The sequence below is a fragment of the Octopus bimaculoides genome, chromosome 11 (assembly GCF_001194135.2).
Source record: "Octopus bimaculoides isolate UCB-OBI-ISO-001 chromosome 11, ASM119413v2, whole genome shotgun sequence".
Lineage (NCBI taxonomy): Eukaryota > Metazoa > Mollusca > Cephalopoda > Octopoda > Octopodidae > Octopus > Octopus bimaculoides.
In genome coordinates, this window is record NC_068991.1 from 54,775,466 (window position 1) to 54,796,899 (window position 21,434).

Consider the following 21,434-nt stretch of genomic DNA (forward strand, 5'->3'; position numbering starts at 1 on the left):
CCTACTCCTTTTCTACATACTGAGCAGGGCCATCTACCTGAAGGGGTTTGTGTTTTATCTACCTTCCTACTTATTAGGATTTTGGTTTTAGCTAGGTTGACTCTAAGGCCCTTCAATTCTAGACCTTGCTTCCACACCTGAAACTTCTCCTCTAGTTCTGATAGTGACTCCGCAATTAGGGCAAGGTCATCAGCATAGAGGAGCTCCCAGGGGCAACCTGTCTTGAACTCCTCTGTGATTGCCTGGAGGACTATGGTAAATAATAGGGGGCTGAGGACGGAACCTTGGTGGACCCCTACCTCAAAAGGCAGCAATTAGCCATACCATTATTGAGTTACAGAAATGGAAGGCATTATAGAGGATGCATGCCTATGCTAGTTGTACACTATTTACAGCAGGTTATTGACATTTCTCTAATATTTTAATGTTTAACCCTGTAACACTAAACTTTCAGCACTATGTCAGTGTACTTTTTATCAATGTTGTTTGTTCCTAATCCAGTTCTGTGCCTGGATTGTCGTAACTGAAAGTTTTACTTTACTTTAAACACGCTGGAGTAAAAATAAGCCTCTGAAGCAATTAGACACAATACTAGCCAAGCCAATGAGAGAGCTGCTATTTGATCATTCAAATGGCTGGAAATAGCAGCCAAATCTTCCTAAAATCTCTTATAAAATGGATGTGCACTTTGGATTATGTAGTCCTAGAGATGCTGTTTCTGAAAATAAGTTAGGATAATCACACTGAAATGCCTTGACTAGAAGTCTGCTTGCTCTGGGTCCATCAAGGATTAAATATGACAATACAAAGCTACCAGGATTTGAAATTGCAATTCTTTGTATTTGTTGTCTGGCATCTTAACCAAACTTAGTTTTTACTCTCGTGGAAATTAAATAATATCCTAATTGTTTTTCATTGTTTGTTTGTTTTCCAGTCAGTAAAAGATGGCAGCAAATGACCCAGAAAGCAAATGTACCCCAAAATACTCTGCGTTTCTATAACTTCTTAACGTCACAACAAATTTTCCAATCAGTTCTCAGTAATCCTTCTCTTAAACTCGACACTCTGAAAGAAGTAAGTTTTGCTCAATTCACACTTCCATTAATTTATTATTTATCCTCATCATTATCATTTAATATCCATGTTCCATGCAGGCATAGGTTGATCGGCTTCACAGAATCTGTTGGGTCCAAGGACTGCATTATGTCTGCTTTGACACAGTTTCTGCAGCTGGATGCTTTTCCTAATACCAGCCACTTTACAGCCTGTACTTGGCACTTTTTACATGGCACCAGCACTAGTGAGGTCGCTGTGCTGCTTGCGGGGCTGTGATACTCAAGGCAAGGTGAGGGTTGACTTTATGCTAGAAGATGAGGGATTAGAGAATGTGAGCAGGGAACAGGGGACAGGTTTTTACCAAATAATAAACCAACAAAAGGCAGTGTTTTATGTTCTATGATGGGATTGAAAAAGCTCAGAATTAAGAAATTTTAGGCCTTGTAGGTACCATATTTGATGGCTTTTATGACACACATTTGTTTTCTAAAAAAAAAGGTCTCAAAAATCAACCCAAGCTCTATATGTGAAGTTGGGCCTATATTACATGCTTTAATACACATCATCATCATCATTTAACATCCATCTTCCATGTTGGATGGTTTGACAGGAGCTTGTAAGCTGGAAAACTGTATCGCTACATGATTAGAAGTTTGCTTTCCAACCATATGGTTTTGGGTTCAGTCTCCCTGTGTTGCACATTGGGCAAATGTCTTATACTATAGCCCTTCACCAATGAAAGCCTCGTAAATGGATTCGGTAGTTAGAAACAGTGTGGAAGCCTGTTGTGTTCATGTGTCTTTGTTACTGCCCCCTTGCCTGGGGTAGGCAACAGGAAGGGCATCCAGACATAGAAAATCTGCCTCAACAAATTCCATCCGAACCATGCAAGCATGGAAAAATGAACATTAAAACAATAATGTTAATGATGACAATGTGTGATAGAGACGCATTGTTTAAATGTTGGCATAAAAATGAACTGAGCTGTGAGGTTCTGGTGTTGGAATAATTGACCATGTGGTCATATGTTCAAATGTTGCTACTACTACTAACTACTGAAAAACTACCAAACTTGTTCCATTTTAGCTGACCTCCATTACAATTTATTTGGTTAGCTGTAGAAAGAATATCCAGCCAAAAAATTCAAATGATTCTACAAAAGCCATCCTTCACATGCTAGTTTGGGAAAATAGATATAAAATAGGGTAGGAATAATAAAGTGAAGTCAGGTCCTGGAGAGTATAATGCTAATATCATGATATACTTTACAGTAGCAAACTGTATCATATTTAATGCAAATACATGTTGGAAAACCTAATTAACTGTGGTATTTGTCCTAAGATAGTATATCAGGAGAAATATTGCAGTTAATTAAGCTTTCCATGATGTGTTTGCATTAAATATGACATACAGCTTACTGTTCTAAAGTAATACTGCTTCTGTTGCACATAGTGAATACTTTGTAATATTTCTGTTCTTATATGTTCTATATGTAATGGTTTATCATAACAACACTTCTCACATATGATCTCTATTTAATTTTCTAAGTTTCATTCTTGTACATTTTTTGTTTGTGTTCTTTGTTTCAGGGCCGAAAAGAAGAAGGCAAATTTGTTGAATTGCCAAATGCTAAAAAAGGAGAAGTAGTAGTAAGATTCCCTCCAGAAGCAAGTGGGTAAGGCATCATATGTTAGTCTTCCATAGATGTTATTTTAGTCAGAAATCAGTTGGTATCAAATTGGAGATTTTCTGGGAGAGGATGGGTTGGAACAAACATCTTTTGACCTTTGGGTTTTAGCCTTGAATATTTTTTTGCTACATATTGTTTTTCATTGACAAAAAAAAATATATATGATTATAAATCTGGTGTATACAACTGAGTCAGTGTTGGATTAAAATAGCCATCTGTGTATCATACTTAATGTATACACAGTTTGATAAGCCAGTTACTCCAGCATTTGTCCTGAAATAACATTGCTTATGAACTTGCTATGTTAAAATCACAATATCAGAGGAGCAAGACAAAAATTTGTCCCAGCAATGGCAATCAAGAGCGTCAGATGCATTTTAGCATTTTGGGGCCTTTTTCTGTATCTTTAATCTTTAACTTGTTTCAGGCATTAGACTGTGGCACCACCTTGAAGCATTTTTAGTCAAATGCATCAACCCCTGTACTTATTTGCTTTTAAGCCTTGTGTTTATTCTATCTTTTTGCTGAACTGCTAAGCTACAGTGACATAAACACACCAACACCAGTTGTCAGGCAGTGGTGGGTGACAAATACACACACATAGATATAAGTATGTATGTATGTGTGTGTATATATATATATATATATATAATACAAAGAATATATATACATGTATACACACATATATGTACATACTTACATCTACATGTGTATATACATGCATATTAGGGTACAGGACGTTAGAACAATAAACCACAGACAACGGAACGAACACATAGGAAAACGGGAAGCCCCTTATATATGTATGTATGTATATACGTTTTGCAAGATTCTTGATGTGAATTCATGTGTTGAAACAGAAATTGTTGTATTTGGGGATGGTTATGTTGCCAGTTTAGCCAATAAAAACACACGCACTATATATTTGGTGTTCACTTACTTCAGCTTTATTTTATAGTAATCGTATTTCAGAAGGAAAGACACACAAAGAAGAAAGCAAAGGACCACTGATGAGGTCACAGAAGTGTGATGAAAGAACTCTGGCTGAAATACGATTAATATAAAATAAACTGAAGCAAGTGAACACCAAATATATAGTGCTTGTGCTTTTATTGGCTAAACTGACAATATGACCATCCCCAAATACAACAATATATATATATATATATACACACACATATACAGTGGACTTCCTTCAGTTTCCATCTACCAAATCCACTCACAAGGCTTTGGTCAGCCCAAGGCTATAATTGAAGACTCTTGCCCAAAGTTTCACAGAGTGGGACTGGACCGAGAAATGTGTTGGGAAGTAAGCGTCTTCCTACACAACCACACCTTTACCTAAGAGAAAAAAATCGGAACATTATATTTTTTGTATATAATATTTTCTTTATTATTATTTTTAATATATTTTCAGTTATCTTCACGTTGGCCATGCAAAAGCTGCTTTGTTAAATCAATATTATCAAAAATTGTTTGAAGGACGTTTGATTTTGAGATTTGATGACACGAACCCTGCCAAGGAAAGTGATGTATTTGAGCAGGTAACAAAATTTATTACCCTTTTCTATAGTCATTATTGTAATTTCCCATGTAACTGCATTCTGCTGATTTTAGATTTCAGAATGAAATTATCATATTTGCCATTTCAGCCTTGAAGAACTTTTAGTTCAATGAATCGACCTCAGTCCTTATTTGCTTTTTTTGTTTTTTTTTTTCTTTAAACCTGGTACTTGTTTTATTAGTCTCTTAACTGCTAAGTTACAGGGATGTAAATACACCAACACCGGTTGTCCAGTAGTTGAAAAGGACAAACACAGACACAATGACGCACTCATAGATATGTATGTGTGCATATGTATATATATCATCGAAATCGAACTAAATTCAACGACTCGCACCCATGCCAATGTCGTCTCCTTCATTGGACACATAACTCGGCTTGCGAAGACCTGTTGGGGCAAGCGAAAGCGAAATCGTGATGGCACCTGTGCCTAGTGTTGCCTTCCTGGCACATGTAAAGACATTCAAGCGAAATCGTTGCCAGTGCCGCTGGACTGGCTCCTGTGCGGGTGGCACGTAAAATACGCCATTTTGAACATGGCCATTGCCAGTACTGCCTGACTGGCCGTCGTGCCGGTGGCATGTAAAAGCACCCACTACACTCTCAGAGTGGTTGGTATTAGGAAGGGCATCCAGCTGTAGAAACTCTGCCAGATCAGATTGGAGCCTGGTGTAGCCATCTGGTTCACCAGTCCTCAGTTAAATCGTCCAACCCATGCTAGCATGGAAAGTGGACGTTAAACGATGATGATGATGATATATGTGCGTGTATATATGTATGTATATATATATATATATATATATATATCAAACGATGATGATGATATATATATATATATGTATGTATGTAAAGACGATGGGCTTTTTCAGTTTCCATCTACCAAATCTCTTCACAAGGCTTTGTGTATCTGAAGCTATAGTGGAAGACACTTGCCCAAGATGCCACATAGTGGAGCTGAGCCCAGAACCATGTGATTGGAAAGTAAGCTCCTTATCACAGAGCCATGCTTGCACTTGTTGATTTGTTTGAATTTTTTTTTTTTTTTTTTTTTTAATAATTTTTCCAGTTTTGTGAATACTTAAATATCAACATTTAAGTATTTCTTCTTGTGCAATATTCATAGACTGAATAAATTGTATGGTTAAGCTCACTCTGCAACCATATGGTTTTGGGTTCAGTCCCATTTTGTGGTACTTTGGGCAAGTGTCTTCTACTATATCCCTCATGTTGGCCAATACCTTGTGAGTGAATTTGATAGACAGAAACCATGTGGAAGCCCATCACATATGTATATATACATGTGTGTATGTGTGTGTGTGTCTGTATTTACCCCACCTCCACCATTGTTTCATAACCGGTATCATCGTTTAATGTCCGCTTTCCATGCTAGCATGGGTTGGACAATTTGACTGAGGACTGGTGAAACCAGATGGCTACACCAGGCTCCAATCTGATTTGGCAGTTTCTACAGCTGGATGCCCTTCCTAACGCCAACCACTCAGAGAGTGTAGTGGGTGCTTTTACGTGTCACCCGCACGAAGGCCAGTCAAGTGGTACTGGCAACGGCCTCGCTCAAAATGGTGTATTTTATGTTCCACCTGCACAAGAGCCAGTCCAGAGGCACTGGCAACGATCTCGCTCGAAAATCCTTCAGTTTACATTTCCATAAATTAGCAGTTTGACAAAAGAGACTGATAATATAAGTACCAAACTTTGAAAAGTAGATATAAGAATCAATTTGTTCAGCTAAACCCATCATGGTGGTACCCCAGCATGGTCACAGTCCAATGACTGAAACAAGTAAAGGATAAAAGATTAAAGATATTCAGATGTTTATGTAATAAACTTAGTGAATGGTAAAATACAATGTCTTTGTGCTTGGAACTGGTTGGTTGATTCTTCAGCATTTAGTGGGGTCAGCATTGAATTGTTGGAACAAGAGTTTTATGATCAAGGGCCACTTGGTTAAATGGGTGTGGTACATAAGTTCCATCTATGATGAATGAATTTCAAGTGTTTTTAAAACAGAGCTTGAAACCCCTTATATGTGCTTACTTGTACTTGCAGTGGCATTCCCCTGTGGTAAGTTGAGCCAGCTCTGACCAAGTGTTTAGAGTTTCAGTGGGGATACAAGTTCATGTGGTCCCTAGTCACATGCATACACACTTTGGGATAGTGTGATCTGTAGCAGCTCATCTTGCTGTTGATTGTCAAGCATCGCAGAGGATTCGCCAACCAAGTCACTTCCAATTATCAGATGTAGCCTGGGTTTGAAGTGGGTTCTAGAAACATACTTTAACAAAAGCTAAGGGGTGTCTTACTGGACAACAAGCCAGACTTTTTGAGGTCCCATGCAAAAAAAAAAGCCTTTACATATAATTTGTTAAATATTGAAAACAAGATCTTCTTATATGTTTATTGATACAATATTTTAAACAGGTAATTCTCAAAGATGTCGAACTACTTGGCATTAAGTATGATGTTCTAAGCTATACATCAGACCATTTTGATACCCTGCTTGATCTTTGTTTGAAACTAATCAAAGAAGGTCATGCTTATGTTGATGATACCAATCCTGACATTATGAAACAAGAAAGAGAAGAAAAGAAAGAATCAGCACGAAGAAACCAAAGTAAGTTCTTGAAAGAGTTTGCATGTTGTGTGTAATGCCAAGTATATCTAGTTCTCTGTAGTGTGTTGACTGACCTTCTATAGTTTGTGTTAGTAAATTCACTTGCTTTACGACTTCTGTCCTTTTCATGCCTTAATCCATGGTACTGCTATGCTGTTTGTTCTGATGCTTTGCAACATAGCAATTAAAATACTATTGTTGCTTAGTCCTAAACCGGCACATTAACTAATGTGGTCAGGAAATTTTAACTGGCCATATCCAACAAAAATATTCTACCTGTTTTATGTTCAAACTGGCCAGATTTGGCCTCTCACACCAACCCTACAATTTCATTCTAGAAATTAAGAATTACCTCATCAAAATCTCAAAGCTACAAAATAATTCCTGATTAATTCAAAACAATGTGAATAAATAAGTATTACATTTGACTGAGAAACCTGAATGCTAAAGGGTTAAGATGGTTGGTTATAGTTTGAAAGAGATTTGGTTGTTGTTTCTGGCAGGTCAAGCAACCATGTACGATGTCTGTTGTAAGAAGTGGAGATCAAATTTCAAAATATTAGACTTTAATAGATGAGATAACACTAAATTGGGCTTTCATTGTGCAATGCTCTGACTGTGCTTGGATTTATTGGCGCAGCAATACTGAAGCTGTAGAAAAGCTCACATGGAGACAGACCAGTGGTTTATTACTACTGGAATGCAAGCTGGGCTTTGATTGATCATAGTCAACTGAACAAATATATTTTATCAACACAAAAATTTATTGTTTAGTTTTGTATGAAACCTGATTGAACAGCTCTATATTGAAGGTATTCCAGCCATAACTATCCTTTTTGTTTATTTTTCTTCTAAACAGTGGTCTACATTATTCAATGTGTCTGTCTTTTGTAAAATGCTAGAGTGTAATTTGAAGGGCTTTGGCTTCTATTTCTAGCAGGTCAGGAGATTATACTGAGAATCCTTAATTTTCTGTTTTTTATATATTATCCAGGCATGGCTGAAAACTTGAAAATGTGGGAAGAAATGAAATCAGGTACAGAATTTGGAACAAAATGTTGTGTTCGTGCTAAGATTGACATGAATTCTGCTAATGGTTGTATGCGTGATCCAACACTTTACCGTTGTAAACCAGAGATTCACATCAGAACAGGTGACAAATACAAGTAAGACAATTATTAAAAGTATATTTTTCTTTATAGTCTACATCATACATTACTTCTAGTGTTTATTGTTTAACTCCAAGATAGTCCTGACAGGGCAGAACTATGATCAGAGTATAATCATTTAGTTTTTCTGGCATAGTGTATCAAGAAATACACTTTCCAATAGTCTAATTTCTTGCTCAGTTTACAAACTCACTAGTGAAATGTCTGCCAATACTTATTTGGAGCTCTCCTTCATCAACCATTTCCCCTCACCTTTCATCCCCTAACACCCATCACTTCTCTATCACTTGAGAACAGAATAGGTGCATATTACATCCCCCTGCTTTCTCAGTTATCTCTTTCACCACCCTAAACCACTTCCCATTTCCTCTTCCCTGTTCCCACCAATCACCCCCTTTCTATGTCATCTCTCCTCTATATTGTCCTCTATCATTAACACCTTGCTTATCGACTGTTACCCTTAATAGCCACATACCTAATCTACTGTATAGTAAGATGCTTACCCTTGTCCCTCTATATCTCTAATTTCTCATCAGCTGGTACAAAGCCACCACCACCCTCACTACTACACCCTCCTACTAGCTGAGGGTGTTTTTGTCTTGCAAGTTACTTGGTGACCCTGTTGGTGCTGGTGCCATATAAAAAGCACCAGTGCTGGTCCCATGTAAAAAGGACTGGTGCTGGTGTCACGTAAAAAGCACCAGTGCTGGTGCCATATAGGAAGCATTGGAGCTGGTGCCACATAAAAAGCATAGGTGCTGGTGTCACATAAAAAGCACTGGTGTTGATGCCACATAAAAAGCACCATGTGTAAACACCCAGTCCACTCTAAAGTGGTTGGCATTTGGAAGGACACCTAACTGTAGAAACCATGCCAAAGTAGACAGTGGAGCCTGAGGCAGCTTCTGGCCTTATCAGCTTCTGTCAAACCACACAACCCATACCAGATGGAAATGGACATTAAATGATGATGATTATTATTTCACCATAAAGCAGCAAGCTGGCAGAATTGTTTCCACACCAGGCAAAATGCTTAGCAGCTTTTCATCCATCTTCACATTCTGAGTTCAAATTTCACCTAGGTCGTCTTTGCTTTTCATCTTTTTGGGATCGGTAAATTAAGTGCCAGTGAAACACTGGGGTTGATGAAATCTGCGTACCCCTCCTCAAAATTTCAGGCCTTTATGCCTTTAGTAGAAATGATTATTATTTTATCATTGTTCTAATGTCCACTTTTCCATGCTTACCTGGGGCAGACAGAATTTGTTGAGGTAGATTTTTCTATGGTCAGATGCCCTTCCTGTCATCAACTTTCACTCTTTTTTTCAAACATAATGATATTTCCCTATGGCCAGATTTTTTTTTTTTTTTTTTTTTTTTTACAAAAGACTGGAATCAAACAACCTCGCTTGTATGACAGTGATGCTCATTTACAACTATCATGTAATGTTTAGACAGTTGTACACGCACAGGTGCATTCATGCACACTTAAGCACATACACACAACAATCTCCTTTCAGTTCTTGTCTACTAAATCCACTTGCCCAAGAAGTCATACAGTGAGACTGAACCTGAAATCACATGGTTGGGAAGCAAACTTTTTTCAGCCAATACCTGCACTTAGCTGTGTGGAAATTCTGTTATTTCCTCTTAAACTCAATTGTTATACATGTTTCTCCCCATTCCCTCTCATCTCTTTCATTGTGTCACAACTCAAAGGCTTCCATACCAACCAGTTAATGTTTTCGTGCTCATAACTGAATTTCTCTGCAACTTCCTTTCTCTTCATATCTTCTGTCCTACTGCAAACCTGTAAGAATTTCACATTAATCTCCCTAAAAGACCTTCTTCAGTCATAAATGACCATGGGATTGCACCTAGAAAGATACCTTCTGAGGCACAAGTCTGGACAAGGTTGTTTATGGAAGACCAGCAGTCACCCATGCACACTAGCCTCTCCTCTCCATGTCACCAATGTTATCCAAGGGAAAGGCAAAGGCCAATACTGCTTGGTAGCAGTGACCTCACAACTCATTTCTACAACTGAGTGAACTGGAATAATATGAAAAGTAAAGTGTCTTGCTCAAGAACACAACACATAGCTTGGTCCAGGAATCGAACTCATAACTTTCTGATTATAAGCCTGATGCTCTAACCACTGAGCTATGTACCTTTATCTCCCTAACAGCAAAATATAAGCAGAGTCATTGGCCTTCCTACTTGGACTAATGTGCTCATTGAACATTACTGTTTGAAGCCCTAGGACTCGGAATCACTTACCTAGTTTTCATGGTGTATAAGTCGCTGAGATCACCACATTTCCCTTCAACAGGATGCCAGTCTGTTACAGGGTTACTCGTTCATAACTGAGTGAACTGCAGCAACATAAAAGTGAAGTGTTTTACTCAAGACCCACAACACACTGCCTGGTCAAGTAATTGAAACCGTGATCATGAGTGCCACTGTTTAACTTACAGGTCATGTACCTCACCTTGTGCTTATTAAGTATATTTCTATCAGTATTTTTATTTGATGTACTTCTTCTTTATTCATTGCATTGCTGATTCTGTTTAGTATATCTAAAGATAAATTTCTTGTTTCAATCATTTATCCATTATATTTTCAGAGTGTACCCAACTTATGACTTTGCTTGTCCTATTGTGGACAGTATAGAGGGTGTGACCCATGCTCTTCGTACAACTGAATATCACGACAGAGATGAGCAGTATTTCTGGATTCTGAAAAAGCTTGGTAAGATACAACTAACTAATCAATCAATTGTTTAATTTGGTGTTAAACAGTCAGTTGTTTATTTGTTTTTATTTTTCATTAAAGTCCTTTCATTGCCATTGACAACCTTTTCAGTAACATCTTTCGTAGTTTGCTACATCTTTAATGAAGTGGGGCTGTCACGTGGTTATCTTGATTTTTATACACCTGAAAAACAAAACAAAAGACTGACTGTTTAACCAATAAGTTAAATAAACTTGGTAAGATTTCCCATTAATTGAGTGTACATCAGGGTTAATGTATTCTTAGGATGATCTCTGAATGCTGAACCTTTTGGATGAGATGACAAATGACTGATATACCTGATGCCTTGCTGTACTCAAGAAGATCCGTCCTCCTCAGCAGAAGTGTTAAGGCCTCATCCCCTAATGAACAGGATTGGCCTGCAAGAGTCCTGTGCTGGTGCCACGTTAAAAGTATCCAGCACATACTGTAAAGTGTTTAAGCATTAGCAAGGGCACCCAGCCATATCAAACTGGTGCAGCTCTCTCACTTGCCAGCTCTGATCAAACCATCCAACCCATGCCAGCATTGAAAATGAACATTAAAGGATGATGATGATGATGATGATGATGATTAGGGGTTTGATGGCTTTAAATTTTCAGTTTTTTCTTTTTGTGTATTAGTTATTGGAGCCAATGTGTTAGTTACTTTTTCTAACATTAAGCATTGTAGAAATAATATTTTCTGAAAAAAAACAACACAATACTTTTCACAAAAGTTATAAATCTGTAGATTTACACTTCAAATGATATTATCTACCCTGTTCTTCTTTCTGATCCTATGTTTTGCAATTTTTTTCTTAATTTATTCATTAAGAACATGATTAACCATCATCATCATCATCATCATTTAATGTCCTTTTTTCCATGCTGGCATGGGTTGAACAGTTTAACAAGGGCCAGAAGACTGCATCAAGCTCCAGTGTCTGCCTTTGCATGGTTTCTATGGCTGGATACACTTCTTAACACCAGCCACATTAACAGAGTATACTGTGTGATGCTTTTTTATGTGGCATTGGCACAAATGATGTCACTAAGTACTTGCAAGACAAGACTCCTCAACTGAGTGGAGCATAACACTGGAGGAGGTGAAAGTGCGATAACTGGATAGGAACAAGTGTCTTGTTGAAGAGGTGAATGCATGGTTTCTGCATCTGGAAAAGAAAGAGAGTTGGTGAGGATGTATTTACAAGGTGCATATTAAAGAGAGAGAGAGAGCATTTTCCATATTTTCTCCAAAATATAGTTACATCAAAAGTGAAGAACTTAAAGTATTGAATCAGTCTCAAAATACGGAATTAATCAATCTATGATAAAGCATTTTTAGATGTTCCCTGTTGGAAAACTTCTTTTCATTCAGTTTAGTCCTGAGTCAGACCTTTGATTCTTTGATAAATTCAAAATGGAAAATCTTTGAAAGTTTTACTCAGGCATAGGCATGGCTCTGTGGTAAGAAGCCTACTTCCCAACTACATGATTCCAGGTTCAGTCCCACTGTATGGTACCTTGGGCAAGTATCTTCTACTGTAGCTTCAGGCAGACCAAAGCCTTGTGAGTGGATATGGGAGGCAGAAACTAAAAGAAACCTATCGTATATATCTTTGTGTCTGCTTGACAACCAGTGTTGGTGTGTTTACATCCCCATAACTTGGTAGTTCGGAGTTGATTTATTCAACTAAATATTCTTCAATGTAGTGCCTCAACATGGACACAGTCTAATAAAGTAAAAGATAAGTCCCATGGGCAGCCTTTGACTTTTTCCATTGAAGAGCTTTTTACCCCAAAATAACACACTATAATTATAAATGTTGCAAAAATTCTTTTTAGCTTGAGATAAAAAGTTGAAATGTTTTTCTTCTAGGTTTACGTGAACCTTATCTCTATGAGTACAGCCGATTGAATCTACAAAACACTGTTTTGTCCAAGCGAAAACTCACTTGGTTTGTGAACGAAAAACATGTTGACGGTTGGTAAGTATTGTTTGTTTCCCTGTCTTTGCCTCACCTTTATCATCAGTTTAGTATTTATATCTTGCCCTTCCTCATCCTGTTGTCAGGCTATAGTATCCAATATATTGTTCCTTTTTTTTTTCTTTTTTTAAATCAGTAGTCTGTGATTTGACTGCTGTTTCTTACAGATTGGCATAGGTGGGGCTGTGTAATTAAGAAGTTTGCTTCCCAACAATCTAGTTTCAGATTCAGTTTCACTGCAAGGCACCTTGGGCAAGTGTTTTCTACTGTTGCTTCATGCCAACCAAAGTTTTATGAGTGGATTTAATTGAGAGAAACTGAAAGAAGCTTGTATACTTACTCACCCACATATCCACATATATGTGTGTGTTTTTGTCTCCTTGACTTAACATCATGCAATAGTTGTAAATGAATGTCTTTCATGTAAACAGTGTCATTTATTTCCAATACTCTACAAAAACATGTCTGACCATGGGGAAATATTGCCATGCTTGAAAATAGGTTAGGGTTGACAATAGGAAAGGCATTCGACCATATAAAATCTGCCTCAATAAACTCTGTCTGATCCATGCAAGCATCGAAAAGTAGATACTAAAATGATGATGAATCATTCACTTGTAATACTTTCATTCTACTTGACCTATTACTCTGACACAAACTACTTTAGTAAAAGTAATATCTTAAGTTTGATTCCTTATAAAGTCTGAGAAACTTCTACACTATAAATCTTTTTTTTCTAGGGATGATCCTCGTTTCCCTACTGTTCGTGGTATATTAAGAAGAGGAATGACTATTGAAGGCTTAAAACAGTTTATAATCGCTCAAGTAAGTTGTGCTTAGATTAAATAGAAATTGTAAAATTTTATTTGTAGTAAGTCTTGTATAAATAATGTCATGGTTGCTGTATTTATTTGTTAAACATTTTGTTGCAAAAAGTGGCTGAGTTCCTTTGAGTGCTTCAGGGAGGCAAAGTGGCTGAGTTCCTTTCAAGTGTTGGGCCTCATAGAGGCAATGACGGAGACCTTTGGCATTATGTTGTGGCAGATATTGGTGTCATGCAAATGGCACCCATTACACTCTCAGAGTGGTTGACATTAGGAAGGGCATTCAGCTGTAGAAAACCATACCGAATTAGACCAGAATCTTATGCAGCCTTCCAACTTACCAACCCTGGTCAAATCATCTAACCCATGCCAGCATGGACAACACGTTAAATGATGATGATGATATGGTGATGAATGTTAGATTTTAAGATGTGTGGTAAGAAGCTTGCTTCCTAACCACATTGTTCCTAGTTCAGTCCCACTGCATGGCACCTTTGGCAAGTGTCTTCTACTATAGCTTCAGGATGACCAAATTCTTGTGAGTGGATTTGATGAAGAAAGACTGAGATAAGCCTATCGTGTGTGTCTTTGTATCTCCCCCACCACCTCTTGACAACCGGTGTTGTGTTTACATCCCCATGACTTGGCAGTTATGCAAAAGTGACCAACAAAATAAGTCCTGGGATCAATTAGTTTGACTAAAATCCTTCTAGGTGGTGCCCCAGCATGACCACAGTCTAATGACTGAAACAAGTAAAAGATAGAAGATAACAGATACAGAAATACATAAACAAAAAGAGAGAGATGGTGGGAGGAGAGAAATACTACTGTAAAAAAAAAAAAAACTTGATCCTTGATATTAAAATAAAGGCATTACTTTGTTAATTCACATTTAATCATTGTGAAAAATAAAGAATGTCGATTTGCTCGACTAAAGGCAGTGCTCCAGCATGGCCATAGTCAAATGACTGAAACAAATAAAAGAATCCATCAGAAGATGCAGTTTTAATAAGCTGAGAAATTGTATTACTTTTGGGCTTTTCTTTTCTTTATAATATTTCTGACTCAGCTAGTTTACAGAACAAAAAAATTCAAACAATGACAAACTCTTATATATACAGGATGATTGAAAAGTAACTCCCTATTTTAAAATACTTATAAATTATTTATTAATTGTAATTTTTACAGAAGAATAAATATGAGAGGAAAGCTTTTGATATGAGGTTTTATTAAAAATTCGATATGGGCTCCAAATGTCACCACCAGCTTCTTGAGTCACCTAAGAATTGCATCAACTGATTTCACCAGGAACTCTTGTGGGATGGAAGACATAACTTCTCGTATTCGCCCTTCAAGTTCTTCCAAAGTCTTTGGTTTGGCATAGTAGACTTGTTCCTTTAACCACCCCCGAAGAAAGAAATCACAGGGTGTTAAATTGGGATTTTTGGCTGGCCACTCATGTGGACCACAACGACCCATCCATCTCCCAGCAAAGTGGGCCTTCAGCCATTCACAAACAACAAGAGCAAAATGTGGAGGGGCACCATCTTGCATGAAAATCAAATCTTCAATATCAATATTCTCTCAAGCACTGATAGCTGGCCAGATCTCATCTTGCAGCATAGTGAGGTACTGTAGGGAGTTACTTTTCAATCAACCTATATATAAGATATCTTTTTTTAATTGATTATATTTCCTTTCTGATCCTCGACAGAAAACTTATTACCAGTCATAGATTTTTTTTGTTTTGTTGATTAGAATAAAAAAAGAATTGAGAAATTGTTGGAAAACCTAAACAACCAAAATGATTATTCATTTATTTCTGTTTATTTGTATTTATTTTCCACTTATTTCTAGGGTTCTTCAAAATCAATAGTCATGATGGAATGGGATAAAATATGGGCAATCAACAAAAAGGTAATTTTTCATTCCAAAAATAGTTCTTGTTATTCTACTTCTTTGAGCAATGGAAAGTATTTTAGTAGCAATTTATGATTGAATATTTAATTTCTTTTATAAATGTTAACTTCTGAGACTGAATTATTCTAATGCATCATTTATTTTAGCTTTCAACCATCCATTCACTTGCATTTTTTTCTCCAAACTGGCAAAGTATGAACCAGTTAATTGTTTTTGTTTTTTTTTGTGTGATTGAGTGTGTTGCTTAGTGTCTTTCCAATGATAACCACAGTTAAGTCTGTCTAATTGCACATCTTTGATCGGCGATCTTACGGTACGAGTCCAAAATATCGGCCTTTTCCATAAAAAGTGTCTTCAGCGATCTTTACCAAAGATCGACCTTTTCCGTAACACCTGCACGATCTTCACTACGGTGTTAGGGGGTTAATGTTTAGGGTTAGGGACGGAATTCCCTAACCGAAACCCAAACCCTAACCCCTTGAAAAGAAATCGCGCTCTCTGTATCTCTTTCGCTTTTATGACGTTTCCCTGTTTCTCTCCAACACTTATAATGGAAAAGGTTGATCTTTGGTAAAGATCACTGAAGACACTTTTTACGGAAAAGGCCGATATTTTGGACTCGTACCGTAAGATCGCCTTTTGATCATTTAACCTTATTTATGAACCAGTGTCCTAGAAGGTTGAGCAACTTTGAAAAACATTCATCATTGGTTCAATGTTTCAAGGACTGTAAAGAATGGTGCTAAACCTAACTAAAGCTTGGTATCTCTTGTCTAACGGGTTATAAAAATATAATTATGTTGTATTTCTATATCAAAGTTAGTTGATTGGAGGAGCTTAATCACATATACTTGACAAAACCAAAGTTTTAATGTATTTCTGTATTGGTAATACTCAGTATATTATAATTCATTCCAGGTTATTGATCCAATTGTCCCAAGATATACTGCTCTGACTAAAGACAGAGCTGTTTCTGTTACTGTTAAAGATGCAATCCCTTCATCAAAAGAAGTAGCAAAGCATCCCAAGGTTTGATAATTTTTTTAATATTTTTTTCATTAAAATCATCCTTTAACTGATGATAGATAGTTTTTTTTTGTTTTTTTTTTTGTTAACTGCAACCCTCATTGCCATAATATATGGTAGCCCTACAGCAGTTCATTCCTTCTTTCAGATATATGTATAATAGAAACTGAAAGAAACCCATCATATATACAAACATATAGCCCATACCTGCATGGAAAACAGATGTTAAAAGATGATAGATATATATGTTTCCACATTAGAAGCACTGGTGCTGATGCCACATAGAAAGCACCCAGTACACTTTGTAAAGTGGTTGAGATTAGGAAGGGCATTCAGCTATAGAAACCATACCAAAGCAGACAATAGAGTCTGGTGCAGCCCCCAGCCTTATCAGCTCCAGTCAAACCCATGGAGAATGGATATTAAGTAATGATAATGATGTATACATATACAAGGGGCTGTTGGAAAATTCCTGGTTTTAAGGGTATATCACAAAAGGCCTGGCTGGAGGCCCAACCTTCCAAGTTCTTTAACAGGGCTTAGAAAAACTGAAGGACTACTGCAGTGAGTGTGTGAATCTGAGAGGGAAATATATTGAATAAAATCATAATTAACTGATCCTCCTGTATTTTCTTTTACCTAAAGCCAGGTACAAGTGAGGTTATTCATTTCCAATTTTCCATGGAAAACATATCTGGCCACAGGGCAAAATATTACCTTACTCAGAAGTAGGTGACAGTTGGCAACAAGAAGGGCATCCAGCCATAGAAAATTTGCCTCAGAAAATTCCCTCTAATCCATGTAAGCATGGAAAAATGCAGGTTAAATTATGAAGGTGATGTTTCATTCCATTGTAAGTTTGTGCAATAATAAACATAATCTATGGTTATTAGGCAGTCAAGCATTTCTATCTATTTAGTGTATTAAAACTGACCAATCCAGTTGCTATGGGTTTCATAACTTTTATATGCAGATTCCCCTAAATCAAGCTTATTGAGTAAATTATTTTGGTTTCAAATTTTGGCACAAGGCCAGCAATTTCAGGGAAGGGGCTTGATCAACTGCATTGACCCCACTGCTTAAGTGGTACTTATTTTATCAACCCCAAAAGAATGAAAGTTAATTTCAATGAAATTTGAACTCAGAATGTAAAGATGGACGAAATATTGCTAAGCATTTATAATTGGACTTTGGACCTCACTGAAGAAATGACAAGGAACTGGGAGATGTGGCAATTAGCTGTACTTGATAAGCTGTGTCAAGCTAAGAAATAGTGCTGTCTTCTACACACAAGTCTTGTCCTTTCGTGTGCTGGTGCCAGTGCTGTATAAATGCACCTGTGACAGTGGCACATAAAATGCACCCAGTACACTCTGTTAAATAGTTGGCATTAGGAAGGGCATCCATCCATAGAAACCATGTCACAACAGACAATTGGAGTCTGGACATCGCAGGTGGCCAGCTCCATGTCAAACCATCCAACCCATGGAAAGCGGATATTAAATGATCATCATCATCATGATAAATTACATCGATTATAGAATATGGTGCTAGCAGTGACAATGGTATTCACGGGGATTTTATATGAATTTGTTACTTTTCTATGTTTTAGAATGATTCTGTTGGAACAAAGCTTGTATGTTATGGACCTAATATTATTATTGAAAAAGAAGATGCTGAGTCCTTGAAAGAAGGAGAAATTGCAACATTCATCAACTGGGGAAATCTAAAAATTGAATCAATTAAAAGGTAAGTTTATAATGCTAATTATCACATTTTCTAATTGAAAACTCCACAATTTTTTGCATTGGAATTTTGTTTTTCAAATTTTTCTGTTTTCTAAGGTAAAAAAGCATAAGAGATCTGCCCTTCCCCCTTAAAGAGTCAAATTCCTAATGTCTTTCTTTCAATTAGGTGCCTGCATGGCTGTTAGGTTGGCTGCTTCCCAACTACATGGTTTTATATTCAGTCCTGCTATGTCACACCTTGGAAAGTCTTCTACTGTAGCCTCAGCCCATCCAATGCCTTGTGAGTGGATTTGGCAAATGGAAACAAAAAAGAAGCCTATTGTATACATATGTATGCATGTGAGTGTGTATGTTTGTATCTCCTTATGTTGACAATAAATGAAAGTTGTAAATGAGTGTCACTGTCATACAAGCACTATCATTCATTTCCAATATTCTGTGTAGTTAAGAAATTCTTTTTGCAGTTATGTGCTTTTAGTTTCAATTTCACTTCACAGCACTTTTGGCAAGTGTCTTCTATCAAAGCCTTGTGAATAAAATTTGGTTGTCAGAAAATGTGTAGGAGCCTCTCATAGGGACCATTCTTGTTTTTGTGGAGTAGATTTCATCAGTCTCTTAGTCTTACACCACCACCTACAGCCCTGGTCTCTATATGTATTGACAGAATTACACTCAACATTATAGCTCTATTTCGTTTTAAATATTCACAGAAATACACTTAGCATTATAATTCTATTAAATGGAAATGTTCACAGAAATATGCATAACATTGTATCTCAATTTCGTTTAAATGTTGACAGACATTTTGTCTTGCAAATTACTCAGCAACCCTGCTGGTGCCATGTAAAAGGCACATATGCCAATGCCATGTACAAAGCACCTGTGGTAGTGCCGTGTAAAAAGCACATGTGCCGGTTTCATGTGGAAAACATGCTTGTCAGTTCCACATAATAAGCACATGTGCCAGTGCCACATAAAAAGCGCCCAGCATACTCTGTAAAGTGATTGGCATTAGGATGGGCATCCAGCTGTAGAGACCATGCCAAAACAGATGACTGAAGCCTGGTGCAGCTCTTGTCAAATCATCCAACCCTTGCCAGCATGAAAAACAGGCGTTAGATGATGACGATGACGATGGCAGACACGGCAGCAGCATATACTTGATGCCTTCACAAAACTAAATTTCAACAATTGTTTTATTAGGAATGCTGCCGGTGCTGTATCTAATATTGTTGCCAGCTTGGATTTAGAAAACACTGTGAGTTAATTGATTTTTTATGTTATTTACATTGTTCTATTTTGTAGTTTATTTACATTTTGTAGATTATTTTTTTGTATTACTAATTGTATTGTTTTTATATAATGCACACTACTATTTCTGGAAAGTGAAAGAAAACTATAAGTCAGTGCATATATAATATGCCCTGGCTTCTCTTTTAGATTATTCTTTAACCCCTTAGCATTTAAACTGATCATATCCAGCCCCAATATTTAACCTATTTTATATTCAAACTGGCCAAATCCAGTCTCTCACACCTACCCTACAATGTCATTCTAAAAATAAACAATCACATTACGAAATCTCAAAGCTATGAGATTATGTGAGTAATTCAAAACATTGTGAATGAATAAGCAATGCATTTGATGGAGTAATATGAATGATAAAAGGTTCAAAGAAGCATTGTCATTAAAAATGAAATAATAAAGAATGTAAAAAAAAAGTAATTTGATCTTCGTGAATTCCTAAAACAAACAAATGAAGGAATGCTTAAAATAGATGAATCATGTACTATCTTTGTTTTTCTTTCAAAACGGTCCTTAACTCTTTGAAGAACTCTTACTGAATTGAAAAATATAAGCCAGTAAAAATCTCTGGTGCAAATGCCACATAAAAAGCACCCAGTACATACAGTAAAGTGGTTGACATAAGGAAGGGCATCCAGCCATAGAAACTATGCCAAAACAGACAATGCAGCCTAGTGCAGCTCCCAGCCTTACCAACTCCTGTCAAGCTGTCCAATCCATGCCAGCATGGAAAACAGATGTTAATTGATGATGATGGTGGTGGTGGTGGTGATATTGTAGTACTAGTTGTAAAAAGATTTCAGTTATTCATTTTGTTTTTAATAGTTTCTTTAAAGAAAAATGTTTTTTCTCCTTTGAATATTTTTACTCTTTTACAATTTCAGGATTATAAAAAAACACAAAAACTCACCTGGTTACTTGATTCTGAGGAGTGTCATTTAGTGCCTACAGTTGCAGTTACCTTTGACCATATCATCTCGAAACCATTGCTGGGTAAAGATGAAGATTTTAAACAATATGTAAACTACAATTCTAAGGTAACTAATTTAATTTTGGTTTCAGTTATTAAAACTACATTTTTGTAATCAAACTTGCTATTCACTCAGTAAAATATTTCATATATTTCTTGTAGTATCTCAGAATTATTGATATCTTTCTTTATACAGTTCCTTCATTGGTTTTAGTTATCTCATCCACATATTTATATGTCCCTCTCATAAAAAAGCAATTTCACTGGATTAATTTATTTTATGTACTGTTGTTATTGTTGTGGGTTAGCCTTGTGTCTGGTGAAACAGGGATGTGATCATAATCAGGATTTTCTAGTTTTTTCAGACATGGTTTATCTGAAACTACATTGCCCAATGTATCCTTCTCTTTTTTAAAGATAATCGAGTGCGATTTGAGTAATGTGACTGATATTTCTAGCAGATCAGCAGACCACATACCAATCGCTTATTGGCTAGTCATATTAATATACTGGCATAGGTGGAAGATTCACATTGCTTAAGGCATGCCATCTTGATTCTATGATTATTTATTTTCATTCAGAATAAAAAACAATTTTTTTAACTTCAGAACTGCAAACTACTGGCAGGCATGGTAAGAAGCTTGCTTCCCAACCACATGGTTCAGGGTTCAGTCCCATTATGTGGCACCTCTTCTATTATAGTTTCAGGCTAACCAAAGCCTTGTGAGTGGATTTGGTAGACAGAAACTGAAAGAAGCCCGTCACAGC

The 21,434-nt window shown here is 36.8% G+C and overlaps 1 protein-coding gene across 2 annotated transcripts in view; it reads left to right on the plus strand.

The window, feature by feature from the left end:
- The window catches only part of LOC106868415 (bifunctional glutamate/proline--tRNA ligase), a 63,182-nt gene that overhangs the window by 12,399 nt on the left and 29,349 nt on the right, over nt 1-21,434 (plus strand). For both annotated transcript variants that reach the window (XM_052971851.1, XM_052971850.1), the window contains exons 5-17: nt 935-1,074; nt 2,646-2,731; nt 4,164-4,290; nt 6,750-6,942; nt 7,937-8,108; nt 10,738-10,862; nt 12,765-12,873; nt 13,614-13,698; nt 15,555-15,614; nt 16,536-16,646; nt 18,256-18,392; nt 19,595-19,649; nt 20,581-20,733. In XM_052971851.1, coding sequence (XP_052827811.1) covers nt 935-1,074; nt 2,646-2,731; nt 4,164-4,290; nt 6,750-6,942; nt 7,937-8,108; nt 10,738-10,862; nt 12,765-12,873; nt 13,614-13,698; nt 15,555-15,614; nt 16,536-16,646; nt 18,256-18,392; nt 19,595-19,649; nt 20,581-20,733 — 1,553 coding nt within the window. The remainder of the gene's footprint in view (nt 1-934; nt 1,075-2,645; nt 2,732-4,163; nt 4,291-6,749; nt 6,943-7,936; nt 8,109-10,737; nt 10,863-12,764; nt 12,874-13,613; nt 13,699-15,554; nt 15,615-16,535; nt 16,647-18,255; nt 18,393-19,594; nt 19,650-20,580; nt 20,734-21,434) is intronic.